Here is a 14498-nt window from a genome sequence, read left to right as displayed (position 1 = left end):
CTGAAGCCTGGGCAGGTCTAAGTGAGGTGCAGCTTTGCAAGGGATTGGGAAGGGGGCACCAAAAAGGGGGGTGGGGGAGCGAGGTGGTAGCATGAGAGACAGGCGGGGGGAGAGGGGTACCGAGCCTGTTGTGAGCAGAGTTCACATCGTGCCCGCAGAGCTGAGCTTGCCATTTAGTCCCCCCCAGTAATACTTGCATTTTTTTGCATGTGACATTCCCTGAAGCCCGAGTGCCTTCAGGGAGAGCCGGGGCAATACTTCAGCCTGCTCTTTCCAACCTCTGGTAGGGAATAGAGTCCTTCCGGCAGCCTCCGAAATGCCGACCTCCGAGCCCGGAGCCGAGTACTGGATCGACGGGTCCCATCGCGACACGGCCCTGGAGGATTTCTACACCATGGGCCCGGAGCTGGGCAGGTAATGTCAGAGGTAGCGGGGTGGGATCAGCAGCCTGGGCCGGGCTGGGTGGTTGCTTTGGGCTTGCGGTGGGTTAAGAGGCCTCTCGAAGTCAGGTCAAGTGCGTGGCACGTGCGGGCGTAAGGTGAGGATCCCTCTGGGAGCCGCCACCGGCGCGTTCTTCCGGAGGCCGGGGAGCGATCGATGATGTGGGGCAGGGCGCGGACACCCTGTCACTGTTATAATCCTGGGCTCAGTCGCCAAGATGTCTGGGAGGTGGTGGAGGGGGTGATGAAGGGGCTGCTGGATGCATTGCAAGCCTGTTCACTGCAGGCTGGTATAGCTCCTGCCTGGCGCCGGGATCTGTGCCAACCCCGGGCCGAGCCTAAGTCGTGTCGACCTGGCTGAGGCATGCCGAGAAACAAACTTCCCGGGATGCAGTGAGTAGTGAAGGGCTCTTCCCCACCCACCTGGAGCGGGACAGGAGCTTGCGAGTTGTGTTTGCTCCGCATTACTGGAGAAGTCACTGCTCCCCCCACGTCCCCTGGGGCTGCCAGGGGGTGCGGGCACAGGGCCGGCAGTCCAGGTCCTTGTGATAGCCCGTCTATCAGCACAGCAAGCACCCCTGGATGTGGCTGGTTCATGTCAGGGCAGGCATCACCCCGGATCCTAACACTTGTCCACATCGGACAACTCGAGCCTCATCCTGCAGCCGCTCAGAGCACCCACGATAAAAGCCAGCAGGAGGGGCAGGTGTCCGGCACCTTTGAATGCAACCTGTACCAATCCAGGCTGGGAGGTCACCGGGACAGCAGGGACCGGGGCTGAGACGGATCGAGGGATCCCGTGCCCACTGCATAAGAGCAGCGTTTAGGGCCCCGCTCCCAGCCGGGCCATGCACGCAGCGTAGAGGGGGCTGCATTCAGGTCTGTAGCCCGTGTGGGGCACGTGGGATGGGATGCTCTGCACAGGGGTCTCGGGCCGTGGTCGTCTAATCAGCGCCACTTGCAAAAAAAGAGCGGCGTGATGGCAGCTCCCACCAGCTTCGGTAGCTCGGGGTCTCTCCGGATAAGCATCCTTGGCTGGGCTAGGGTTGTAAGGCACTTTCCACCCCTTAGGGGAGAGCATGAGATCTGCCAGGGTGACATGCCCCGTGCATGGAGGCTGTTGGAGACCCCAGCCTGCAGCCCCAGATGTGTGGGCTTTGGCTGGAGGACGAGCATAGCTGCCCCTGCCCCGTAGGAGGCTTTCCTCTTTCCCCAGCCGCTCGCTCGCCTTGCTGCTTTTCTGCTCAGTGCATCACATTAATTATTAAACAGCCACACAAAAAAAGAAACCTGCAACGGAGGGAAGAGCTCGCGTCCCTGTTCCTCCCCAGCTGCGGGTGTGAGTGCCGGTGGCTTGGCGAGCGGGGCTGACGGCCGTTCAAATCACCGCACATTTGGGGGGGGTTAAAGCGCTTATACCTTTATCCTGCTCTGTGTGAGGACCGTAACTGAGCCGCCATGGTCCGCTGTGTAAATCCATAATTAGCGACTCTTTTTAAAAGCTGATTTCCCCCCGACCCCTCCTTCCTCCGTGACCTGATCGGCCCTGTCATGGCTGCGGGCGCAGAAGAGCTGTTCAATCTGTTTGCGCTACGCAGCTGGTAGCCGAGAACAGCCTCGTGGGATTGAGGAGACGGGGCATGGCCTTCCCTTTATAGTTTCCTGGCTGGTAGGGGCTGGAAGGGACCTTATGTGTCACTGGGGCCAGCCCCCTGCCCTCGGGACCTGGCGGGGGGTGGGGAGGTCAGCTCTCCTCTGACACCGATTCCCTGTGTGGCCTTGGGCAAATCACTTGATTGCGCTCTGCCTCCCCTCGGTGAGATGAGGATCCCAGCTCTGCTCTTTCTCACCCGGAGAGGGATGAAGCTAAACCCGCTGCAGGTAGATGGCAGGGTGCCCAGATTCAGCGGTCAAGGGGGAGACGTACCTACCTTAGAGGGCAGAAAGCGCATTGAGGAAGGACATAGCTCTGCTGGTTTTCCTCCGTTCCCCTCCCCGCCCAGTTCCTCAAGGAATCGGACTAGTTTAGGGCCTGGTTTGAAGCCCATCGAGGGAAGAACTCCTCTCGACTCCGGTGGCTTTGGATGGAGACCAGCGCCCTGCACAGCATTAGCCACGGTGCTTGTATCTACAGCGAGTGCTGGGTCGGGGGCAGCTCAGGCCACAGGTCGCTGTCTGCCCCTCTTCCTGCACAGGGACAGACCTTCCTCGAGCCTCCCACCTTGGCTCTTGGCTGCAGAAACCCAGTTGCTGGAGCCATTGAGAGCCAAGGGACGGGGAAGAACCAGCCCCCCGGTAGAAACCAGAAGCCAAGGACAAGTGGAGAGGGTCTTCCAGCTCCAGGTCACCGGGCATTAATATTGAAGACGCACAGAATTTATTAGGGCCTCATCTGAGAGCGGAGCAGAGCAGCCAGCATGGATGAGCTCCAAGGGGATTGAATTTAAATTTCATTTATTTAGACTTTGGGGGATTTCTCTTCTCGCCGGCGCATGAGGCGAAGCTAATGCTTGAACTGGAAAATGCGACTGCATTAACTTCTAAGGGCACTTCAGGGGTCTTAATAACGCACGAGGATACCGCTGCAATGTGGCTTCCCGTCCTGGAGTGAGAACCACCTTTCCCCGCGCGGGCTCTAGGAATCGAACAGGGGTGATGGAGAGGCTTCACCCCAGCAGGCCCCCAAGCAGCGGGGCATCTCAGAGGGCTTTGGGGGACTACCAGAGGGTGGCAGCAGCCTTGCAGCAGAAGTGGCAGTGAAGGAGTTAATTCCCAGTATGCTCGACCTGGGGCAATGGGGAAGTTGGGCTGTAGCTGGTCAGAGAGGATGCAGCGAAGGGAGAGAGGTGGAGCTCCCCGTGCAAGCAGTGAGCTGGCAGGAGGGCACCGGATTTGACCCTAAACGCCCATTCAGGGCTCTGTGCACAATCCTTTGTCCCAGAGCAAAGGGGGTATAACCCCGTGCTGTTCCTGTCCAGCCCCTTAGCACCCACCAGCCCTGCTCCCTGTGCCCCTCATTCCCCGTGAGCACCGACCTGGGGAAGCTTGCCCCGGCATGAAACAGGGGCACTTTCACTTACCCCGGGGTAATTGCAGGCAGACGGGCACCTGAGGTGCAAGAACCTCTGCTCCTCGTTAGGAGTTTAGGAGCACGCTGGCTAATAGCAGATTGGAGGGGTTTGGAGCCTGCGAGCGGCACCCTCCGTCCTCTCTGTGCAAAGCCAGGGTAAGCTGAGGCCCCAGCTTGGCTCGGATCCTCAGCTGACACCCGGGGGATTTCTGGAGCAGAAACCAGCCAGGTCATTCATCGCCCACAAAGCATCCTTGCTCGCACCTTCACGGGAGCTCAGCTGTCGAGCATCCTTTGATTTCCCAAAGAAGCGTGATGCAACCGGGGCCTCCTTCCTGGCTAACCCACCCCAGCCAAACCGCGCGCTTGACCTGCGCTTGCAATCTTCTGAGGACAGAGAGTCCGCAACCCCAGGTAAAGACTGCAAGGTTGGGGGATGCACTTACATCCGCCTGGGGAAAAGCAGGTGTCTGTCCCCTGATCGGGCCGTGGCCTGTCTTTAGTGCATGGGGATGATTCTGCCTCGGGCAGGGGGTTGCACTGGATGACTTGTGGAGGTCCCTTGCAGCCCTGCTTCTCTGATTTCTACCATTTATCTGGATTGCAGCATTGCCTGCCAGGCCCCACCATGGACCAAAGGCTGGCCTCTGCCCCAAAGAGTCTCCAGGGGAAAGAGAGCAGGATGCCTTTGTCTAGCAATCAAAGGTTTCTTCCTCCCTACGGTGTGGATCGGTATGTTGGCTTTGACAGCGCTACGTTTTCCCAGCCCTTTGGTGGCCCCACGGAGACGTAGCAAAGCCCCGATTAAAGAAGGGGCGCGGGGCACGGCGTTGAATTCACATATTTAGCTCAAATGAATGCAGCTCCTTCACGGGAACCCGCCTTCTTCCTAGTGGAAACCCCCTTTGTTGCTTTTCCTTCTCTCTCTTTTTTTTTTTCCTCCCAGCAACTGTGCGTAATCCGAAGTGATAGAAAACCATTCTCCACATGCATTTTTCACTTAATGCCACGCTGCCTCTGGTGTATTGGAGCTGACCGAGCAGAACACCGTCCGCAGCCTGATTTGTGGCCAATAGTTTCTCCTAATCAAGCATTGAATCATGGTACTCAATTTAAAGAGGGGGGGCCAAAAAAAAATCCATAAAGCATGGTTTCAAGGCCATTACCAGACAAATGAGCACAGACAAGTGATATTTGTCAGGCGCGGGAAGGAGGGCTCTGCAATATTGCAGAAATCGGTTCCAAAGGCAGATTGAATTGAGCAAGAAAATGGCCAACCGGGGAGTTTATTCCCTGCAAACATTAATTGCCGAAGGGCCCCGATCCTGATGTCCCGTTGAAAAAGCTTTGAAAGACTCGTACAGACACAGACAGATATCATCACAAGACACAGGAGCTGCCTGATCTGGTGGCAAGCCCGTGCCTCCTGCTCTGTGGGTGTTTGCTCGAGCCCTGGGAAACGCGGACTGTTTTCCTATTGTAGCGTCGTTTGAAATTAAAATTGCTGCTTCTTGGTGCTCAAGGACTTTAAAAAATGCAGCCTCAGCTCTGCATAATGCATACGTGACACCAAGGCCTGTTCTCTCCGGGGATGCTAGGTGCTAGGGACCCCACCAGTTGTATGGGGTCAGGAAGGGATTGGTGCAGCCTGGGTCGGGGTGGGAAGTTTGCCTTCCTTTGTAGCTGGGGGCACGGCCTCTACCTGGGCCCTCTTGAGAGTATATCGACCCTTTATAGAAGCGGGACGTTGGCCGCCGCGGTCCCCGTGCTTTACCTGTGGCAGGTTCGGGTGTGCTGCCTGGTGCCGTGGTAGCTGTGCTAAGCGGTTAGATGATGGAGGTGTCTAGGATGGTTTGGACAGGGCTGATCCTGCCTCTGGCAGGGGGTTTGGATTAGAGGTAACCTCCAGCCTGGCTCCTCTATGATCCCGCCACCACCTGTGAGGGACAGAGCTCTGGCTTCCCTCGCACGTTATTTGGTAGGAGAGAGAAGTCCTCCTGGGAGAGGCGGAGCCAGCTAGCAGGGAGGTGTCGCCTTCCAGAAGAGGCCTGGCTTGCATGGTCGGCCTGAAACAACCTTTGTGCTTTCTTGTATATTGGGATGATGTGTGCTGGGATTATGGAAGGGCCCGGGTGCAATTTCCAGCTGCTTCAGGGCGGCCCCAATTTCTAGTTGAATGCCCTTTGAACCTAGGAGCTGGGGATCAGCACCGTGCAGACACCACCCAGCCGGGTGAAGACGGAGAGGGCCTTTTCCACCCACTTTCTATCCTCTTCCCATTGAGGGAGCAGCAGGCTGTCCATGAAAGAGTAAATGCTCCCCTGCAGCTACTCTACCGTGCATGGGTAGGGCAGCCTGGGACCCCGGCCCCGGCAGCATCTCGCAGCAACTTTCTCTCTCCTCTCCCTTCCTCCACGCAGCGCTAGGAGTGGTTACAGCAAATCCAGGCTTGGTTCCGGCGTTAGACATTTTCCAGTTCATCTGTAATACAAATACAATTACATCTCCATTCACAGTCAAGGTTGATTGCCAATATTTATTAAGAGCTGGGAGCAGAAGGCAAAGAGGGCTGTTTTCTGGAGGCTCAGCGGATGGGCCAGCCGCGCCGGCAAGCTGGGGCGTAGCTAATTCCAGTCGAGAGCCCGGTGCTGCCGCAGATAATGTGATTGGGAAGAAACAAAGGGTAGGAGCTCCGGCGTGATACTCACAGCAGGTTGTGTTTTATCAGACAAGCTGAGCTGATTAGTTTTAAATGCTGATATGTAGCGTGGGGTTCGGGACTCTCGCTCTGAACTGGAGATGCGCAAAGTCCAGATCTGGATCCGGATGTCTCCAAAGGGAGGATCAGGAGTCTAAAGTTAGTCCCAAGTCAGTCCACACACAGCGTTAATGCGCTTTAATGCCTGCACGTGTAGATGCCGGCCTATTCCTGCTTAACGAACATCTTGCTTATTCATTCATGTATTTATTTATTTATTTTTAATTTTCACCCAAGAGTGGTTGTTTCTCTTTTTCAACAAGCGCTGGTCCCCGGGGAATGCCGCTGTTGTCTGTTAGAGCGGGACAGGTCTTTTTTCAATCGAAAATCTTGCAATTAGTGGGAAACTGTAAATTTTTGCTGAAAATGTCACTTTCTAACAGAAATTTGACGGTCCACATATTGGATTTGAATTAAGAATATTCAGCCATCAGATTTGCTGCTTTTTTTTCTTTCTTTTTTTCTTTTGACCAGGAATTCAACATTTTACTAGGTTTTCTGGAGACAGCTTACAAGCAGATAATACAGTTTTCTGTCTAAAACTCTAGTTCTGATGGAAAAAAATTAGTTCATCTTTGTTTCCTTGTCTTGAAGTGGGCTCGGGCTTGGACAGATCTGGGAAATTGTGCCTAGTGGAGCGATCCCCGCTCTTCAGTTCTGCAGGACCATTTGCTGTGGTCCCATGAGTGTTAATTTTTGGGTGTGGAACGTGGATAACCCTCATAACGAGAGAGATTTGGCATTTTTCAGAAGGACTCGGGGAGGATGCTGGGGGTCCTGAAGCAGAACCTGAACGTGGTCCGAGAAGACGGGCAAGTCGAAGAGCAATGAAATTTGCTAGATTACTCGGTGGGAATTAACCTGCTAAGAGGAATCGAGCAGCAGAGATGAAATTGCAAGCAAGGCTGGTGAAGGCTTAAAGAAAGGGATTGATTTCACCGTCCAGTGGTTAGAAAACATTATTAACTAGAGCCAAAAATCACTGGCAACCGACTGACACTGCTGGGGGGTTGAGCACCACGATGGTTCCTCTTGCGTAACTTGAAGGGATTTAACTGTCTGTATCGGTCCCTTTGCTGGAGGGTTTGGCTGATGCTTGGAGGGCTTGAAAGGTGCTTTGGTTCCTTCTCCTCCACCTGGTTTGTCTCCATCCCTGTGTTTGGTGTCTGGCCTTGCAAAAGGAGCTGGGGATGGAGAGTCATAGCTTCATAGGAAATGAGGGTGGAAGGGAGCTCGGGAGGTCACATCTAGTGCAGCCCCCTGCTTCAAGCAGGACCAGCCTCAACTGCATCATCCCAGCCAAGACTTTGTCTAACTGGGTCTTAAACACCTCCAAGGATGGAGACTGCACCACCTCCCTGGGTAACCTGCTCCAGCGCTTCACCACCCTCCTCGTGAGACTTTCCCAATATCCAACCTCAACTTCCCTTGCTGCAGCCTGAGCCCATTGCTCCTTGTTCTGTCATCTGCCCTCACCGAGAACAGCCCAGCTCCATCCTCTTTGCAGCCCCCCGGCAGGGAGGTGAAGGCTGCTGTTCAATCCCCCTCGGTCTTCTCTTCTCCAGACTAAAGAGACCGTCACGGTTCAGTTCCCACCCTTGGGGAAGGGTTTGGCCCCTTGTGGGATGTGAAGTCAGGATTGTGGAAAGGGAGCGGGAACCCGGACTCCTGGGCCATTTACCCGTTGTCCCCAGCCCTTACCTAGCGGCTGCAATCCGGAGTAGAGCTACATACAATCATGGGGGGGGACATGACCTGCAGCACTTCCCCGGGGTGCTGGACCCAGGTGGGGTGGAGGAGTGGAGGAAAGATCAGGACTGCTCCCTGGGCACACGTGTAAATGGGGTAAAGCAGGAGGCTTCTGTAAAGCGCAGCCGACACTGCCAGAGTGACTCTGGATTGCACCAGCCTAGGATCTGGCCTGTCTTTCTCGTGCTCTGAGCCATGCCGGGGCTTTGGAGGTGAGCGTGCTGGATAGGGGAGGGCCTGGCTGCTGGGGAACTGCCTGCAAGGACCCGCAGCAGAAGGCTAGCCGGAGCGGGGGGGACCGGTTGCCAATAGCACCTCATTAAAGATGCAGCTGAATATATTATGCAGATGCCACTTCTCTACCTGCCGCCGCCTTCGCAGCGCTGAGATAGAAGCATCCCCAGCTTGCAAGCTGCCTAGGAACAGCTCGGTCCCCGCTGCTCCCCCGGGACCCCCGACTCCGCTCATTAGCTCCCTTCCCCAGCAACGAGGGTGAAATGGCAGCAAAGCCAAGCAGCAGCAGGGAGCCCCATTGCAGCAGCTGCAGCGATGCTGGAGGATTGTGGGGGGGTCCCAGAGCCAAGCACCCACCCGAGTGTATCTTGAAGCCCATTCCTGGAGGGTGCCATGAGCTGGGAAGAGTGAGGTGTGAGCAGCTTCATCGTTTTCTCCTGCTTCCCTCGTGTCTCCACACCCGTGGGCTCCCGCGTCCTGCCCGTTGCAGAACCGTGCCGGGCACTTGCTGTGCTTTGGACCTTTCCCTCTTGCAAGCTGCTTAAGGGTTTAGGCTGTCTTGGTAGTCTGCTTTTTAATTAAAAGGGCTTTCAGCAAGGAGAGCCGGAAGCAGGTCGGAGTTGGAGGGCTTGGCAGCACTTCTTTGTGCGGCTCAGCTTGAGAGGCCGTTCCTTTGCCCTCCTGGCTCCTGGTGTCCCCCACCCCTTAGGTCTGCAGTGTGGACACAGCGGTGCAGACCAGGACTGGGGGTCTTCCATGCTAGAGGAGGTCTGGGCAAAGCTAGCAGCAGCCCACCCCCCTGGCCCTTTCCTCTGCCTCCTCCGTCCCTTGGACAAATATTTGCAAGAGTCCTCGATTTTTGGCCGGAGGTTTCAGACCGGTCCCGGCTCTCCTGTATGGGGGTCTGGTGCCTCCACTGATCCTTCCTTCCTCTCGTCCCAGGGGGGCCACCTCCGTGGTGTACAGCTGCAAGGAGAAGGGGACCCACGCCCAGTATGCAGCCAAAATCCTGAAGAAGACGGTGAGTCTCTGGAGCGCTGTTGAGAAGGGAACGTGATGCCACGGGGAAGGGCTTGGGGGGTGCTGACCGGGGTTCCCCTTCACTGCAAGAGGAGTCGGCTCATTAACAAGCATATGCTAAATTACACCAGGCTCATCACCATTGAGACACGGCTGAGCATAACTTGACCATGAGTGAAGAAGTTGGGGAAGCCCTGGCCAAACCCTGCTCTTGAGCCATCCGCACACCCGCACGTCACCGTAGCCGGCCTGTCTCCACCTCCCAGCCCTGTTCCACACGTCTCTGGTGTTTCGGCTGGGTGCTCTGACATAGGGACTCCCCCCAGATCCCTGTGCAGTCCAGGTCGTAAATGGGAGAGGGAGAAACCCTGGGTGGTTGGTATAACCCGAGCCAACGCCTGTAAAAGGGTGTTTGTGCCTGAAATCTTGCAAAGAACTTTTTTCCCAACTATTTAGTTGGTCTAATAAAAGATATTGCATCTACCTAAAGAACCTTGTCTGCCTATGTCCTTAGACCAACACGGCTGCAACCAGCAACCCTATGTCCTTAGACCACCGTGGCTGCAACCGACGCCCGAGCCAACTCCATCACCTTTCTTTAGTGACGGGGTACGCAGGTGACAGAAGGGGGGATCGCGTGGAAAGACTCGCATACATGGGGGTCGTGTGTGTGTTTTCAGATCGACAGAAAGATCGTGAGGACCGAGATCGGCGTCCTGCTGAGACTGTCCCACCCCAACATCGTGAGTATGAGCGTGACCCCAGTCCGCGGATGCCCTCCCCAGCCGTGCAGCCGTTGTAAACCCCCTAGGACGTGCAGGTTCCTCCCCCTGGCTGTGTGTGTTTTAGGGGCCAGTGCCCCAGCTGGTGCAAGCAGATCCTGGGATCCAGGGTGACATGGGCAGGTCCGCTGAGCTGGAGCCAGTCCAGGGAGCCGGGACAGCCAGTGCTCTGCACTCGGGTGCTTGCTTCCCCAAGCGGTGTGGCACGGGTCTGCTTTCTGTGGGCCTGCCGTGGCCGGGGGCTCCCAGGGGTTGAAGCCCTGTCGATTCCCACCAGCTGTTCCTTCCACGGCTTGGCTGGCAAAGGGGCAGATCCTGCTCCTCCTCCTCCACTGCTGCACAAGTGCCTGGCTGAGCAGAGGGTGCTTGGATACAAAGGGGTTAATAGGGTGGACTTGCTCTCATTACCTGCCTCCCTTCCACGTGTCCGTGTCCGTGTCCGTGTCCCTGGGCCCAATCTTTCCTGGGCTGCAAACGCAGCTGAACCAGCTCAGGCCCAGATGGACCGTGAGGTCGCTCCAGCCAGCCTGCCTGACCGACCACTTCATTGCACCGGCGATTCCTTCTCCTGGCGAAAGCTGGGGAGGATGAAGCTTCTGGTGTCCGAGGCAGGAGTTCGGCATCACCTGCCTGCCCTGGGCAGGGACTCCTGCCTCTGCCCATTCACTAAAAGCATCCGTTCAGCCCGTCCCATCTTGCTGCAGGAGGGGATTTTTCGTGAGCCCCCAAATCTGCTGCCCAGGTCTCTCCCGTGAGCCTGCGGGAGTCGACTGGGCTCCTCGCTCCAATCAGCCTCGAGGGAAATCTCAGCTGTAGGACAGTAGAGGTTGGTGAATCCCAGTCTGACGGTTTATGGCCCTCCCCTCTCAAAAACCTTAGATCTGGATGGATTTGGCATCAGCTGCCAGCCCGTGGGCCTGGCACTGCCATTGCCGGCTGGGTGGCGATGCCTTCTCCTCTTCTCCACATCAGCACTCATCAAGGGACCTCTGGACTTTCTCTGCCATAGACTGGGAATGAACTGAGCTGCGTCGGTCTCTGGTTGTAAGGGGTGCCCACTCCGCCAGACTTTGCCACCAAACCGACGCACCCTTTGCTTTTATTTTAAAGGCCTCATTCAGCAGTGCTGCAAATAGGTGCACGGGACTTGTTTTGAAGAACACGATGCCGTGAAGCCTTTTGCTGGGCTTGGAAACTCTCGGAGCTTTTTCAGGGGGTCTCTGAAGTATTCCAGCTCCGCTGCGGCCAGCCAAGGGATTTCCATATGGCAAGCAATTTCCGTGGAGGAGCTCAAATGAGTACCCAGGAAAATTGCCTGTTTGTAATGAATCCTGGAAGGGAAGATAAAGCGAGGCGCGCCAGGTCATCGCTGCCAGCAGCTGGGCTCTTCACCGCTCGCAGCATTTATAGGACTCAGCACTCAGGATAATGGCAGTCGAACTGGAACAATCTGAAACACTCAGGAACAGATCTAATTACACCAAGTGTCAGCGGAGAGGGGACCTTCTTGTCAGTTTGTGTGTAATTGAGGCGACGCGCAGCGCTGCCCGCTCCGCTCGGGCATCCTGGTGTCTGATCCGCCCCGGGGGCTGAGTGCCGAGCGGAGGGGGGCGTCTGCACCCTCTCGGATCAGACCCCACGGGTCTCTCCGTGCATCTCCCCACGGTTTCTCCCTGGCGGTGTATTGCCGGGGCTGGTTTGCAAAATGCTCTGGAATTACCCAGGGACAGCTGAAGGCAAAGCCAGATGGCAGCTTTGTCCCCCTGTGCCCTGTGCACAAGCTGTGCTGTAATTCCTGGAAGAAGCGCGTGCCCAGCGTAAATTGATTTCACAGCTTGGTAGAAAGCCTGGAACCGGTGTTTCATTGGGGGTTTTCAGCGTCGCTCAGAAGGCCCAGATGTGCTTTGGGCCGTTGTCCTGGCCCAGGAAGCTCCCTCGGCTGATTGCAGGCAAGATTTAAACCCCAGCGCTGTCCGCTCAGATGTGACTGCAGTCTTTGTTTGGGGTAGAGCCAAAGGAAGCACCGAACTCTGCAAATCAGGGGGCTGGGGGCATATTACAGGTGTAACTCAGCTAACCCTAAGGGCAGATTTGGCCCCGTGTCTGCTTCGGCCAGCTGGTTGGTTGCACGACACCTTTCGCGGTGCTATCTGTGCTCAGCATTGGGGCACCCCAAACCCAGCACTGTCCACATGATTGCTGCCCGTTGCAAAGAGCTGGGCACCCACGGTGCCAAGGTTGGTGCCAGCTGATGGGCACGAGGCCCCTGCACATGCCCTTTGTCCTTGCTTTTGGACTCTGCCGTGCTATGGGAAAGCTTCCCCAGTCCAGGAGGCAGCTCTGGGTGTGTAGAACGGCATCTTGAATGGATGCAAACGTTGGCACGTGCTTGTGTCCAGGACATGGCTTCATTTGGTCTTTTAGAGTCTGGCTAATTTGGACGTACACCCTTTTAGCCTCGGTTGTGTATTCCAATGGATGGACGCAGGCAGGTAGTTGGCTGTCTCTGCAAGTGGGTACAGTTTCCAAAGCACCTCGGTAATTTAGGAATCTCACGCTCCTAAGTCACTTAGAGCTGGATCTTGCAAAGGGGCTTGGGCGCCTATCCTCTCAAGCTGGAACCTATCCCCATTGAAGTCAGCAGGGAAACTACCCTTTGCTTCAGTGCGATGAGTTTGAGCCCCGCAACACGTTTGAGAAGGACTAGCCTAAATCTCTTTAATACATCTGTTGAGTTATTGGACCACGTTAGAGACTAGAACCGTGTCCCCAGGAGCCGCATCGGTTGACTCCAGCTCCGGATCTCGCCTCTTTTTGCTCTGTTTGCATCGCGTGTTCTCCAGAGTCCTAGCTGTGCCCTGTGCTCAGGGAAGACAGAGAGATGGCTTCTGGTGCTTTATAAATGCAATAGGAAATTGTTTCCCCTGGAATGCAAGAACTAGGTACAGCTATTGGCTAGGCCTACCGGCATAACCCGCTGGAGGGGTTTTAAATCACCGGTTTTTGTAAGGTTCTGCTCCCAAGTTCAAATGATTAAAAAAAAAGAAAAGACATTTCATTTCATTATTTACACTTGTGACTCCTCTGCACTCTGTGCTATCATTCAGCACCGACCCTGATAGCAGACGATAATAGGATTGTAAACTTTTGAAGTTAATAGGAAAATTATAGCGCTTCTGTGTATTATTATAATGCAATAAGCTGCCACATAGTGTCTCTTACGCTGCAGGGTCTCATGGCCTGTCACCCAGGCTATGTAGGTGATGATTAAAGCCCCATGAAATTCGCAGTGTCACAAAAGTCTTAAGAACCATGACATTTTCTGTTTTCTTGGAGGGGGGAAGGCAGTTGATATATTTTTGAGAGACCTGTTAATTCCAGATTTGCTGTATTGGCACAAAGGGACTGTGCAGGCAAGCTCCCCTAGCATTACCCCACACCCACTATATATCAATGTCATTAATTGATATTATTATTATTATTATTATTATTTATTTTCTGCTTCCTTTGTGGCAAAACAGGGCTGATGACTCTAGGCATTTCTTTCACAAGACCCAAAGTGATTTAAGAGCCTAACTCCTATTTTCAAATGTAAATTGGGCCTTTGGGAGCCTAAATCCATGAGACGTGGGCTCCTAAAGGCTGGATTTTCAAAGGTATTGAGATGCCAAAAGATGCAGGTAGGCATCTCCTGGGATCTTCAGGAGGCAGGTGACAAATTTTTGAGGGGTCGCAGGCACCTCTAGAAATCCACCTAGATGCCTAGCTTGTATTTGAAAATGTTGTCCCTCCAAGGGTATGCTGGCTAGGATGTCCTTCCTGTTCTGCATTTCTTTGTCACAAGGACACTTCGACTTAGATTTTTTGATGCCTTGGGTTGCTTTTTTTGGTTTCGTACCTTTGAAATAATACTTTTATTAGAGGATTTCCTTTGGCACGAATAGAAACGTTTGCAATTAAAACCCTTTTGTTGAACATTTCTCCCCCAAATCTACTCGGCGGGTTCTGGTTGCCATCAGTCTTGGCGTTCTTGGAGAGCCAAACACATCAGCGTTTCTGTAGGAGTTGGAAGTGAAAACAGCTAGAAAGAGAAGTTGAACTGAACCTGGTCAGACCCGCTGTTCAAGCTGGTGCCAGACATAAGGCTGGCAGCATCAGTGAGAGAGGGGCCACTGGATTTGAAAAATGATTTTGGGCTCGAATAATTGGAGGCATTAGAGCAGACAACCATTTTGATAAGGTTTTCGTGGAGGTACCAGATCCTTCGTTCGTTCGAGTTGGCGTATCGCCACTGAAATCAAATGCCAAACGGTATCCGCTGAATATCTGGCCTTGTACGGTGTTGTGCAACTTGGTTTTCAGTGCCCTGTATGGTTCGTTTCTGCATCACTGACTGGCCCATTATCTCTGGAAAAAAAAAAAGACTAGCTAAAAATAGACACCTA

At 54.7% G+C, this 14498-nt stretch overlaps 1 protein-coding gene across 1 annotated transcript in view; it reads left to right on the top strand.

The window, feature by feature from the left end:
• Nucleotides 1-14498, top strand: part of LOC102571105 (calcium/calmodulin-dependent protein kinase type IV) — a 32523-nt gene that overhangs the window by 1789 nt on the left and 16236 nt on the right. The window contains exons 2-4 of the mRNA XM_006267836.4: nucleotides 288-414; nucleotides 9194-9272; nucleotides 9952-10014. Of these exons, the coding sequence (XP_006267898.3) occupies nucleotides 317-414; nucleotides 9194-9272; nucleotides 9952-10014 (240 nt within the window). The 5' untranslated portion in view covers nucleotides 288-316. The remainder of the gene's footprint in view (nucleotides 1-287; nucleotides 415-9193; nucleotides 9273-9951; nucleotides 10015-14498) is intronic.

This window comes from Alligator mississippiensis, chromosome 16, assembly GCF_030867095.1.
Source record: "Alligator mississippiensis isolate rAllMis1 chromosome 16, rAllMis1, whole genome shotgun sequence".
NCBI classification, from domain to species: domain Eukaryota; kingdom Metazoa; phylum Chordata; order Crocodylia; family Alligatoridae; genus Alligator; species Alligator mississippiensis.
The sequence above is the reverse complement of the archived record's forward strand: the minus strand, read 5'-3'. Positions and strand labels throughout refer to the sequence as shown.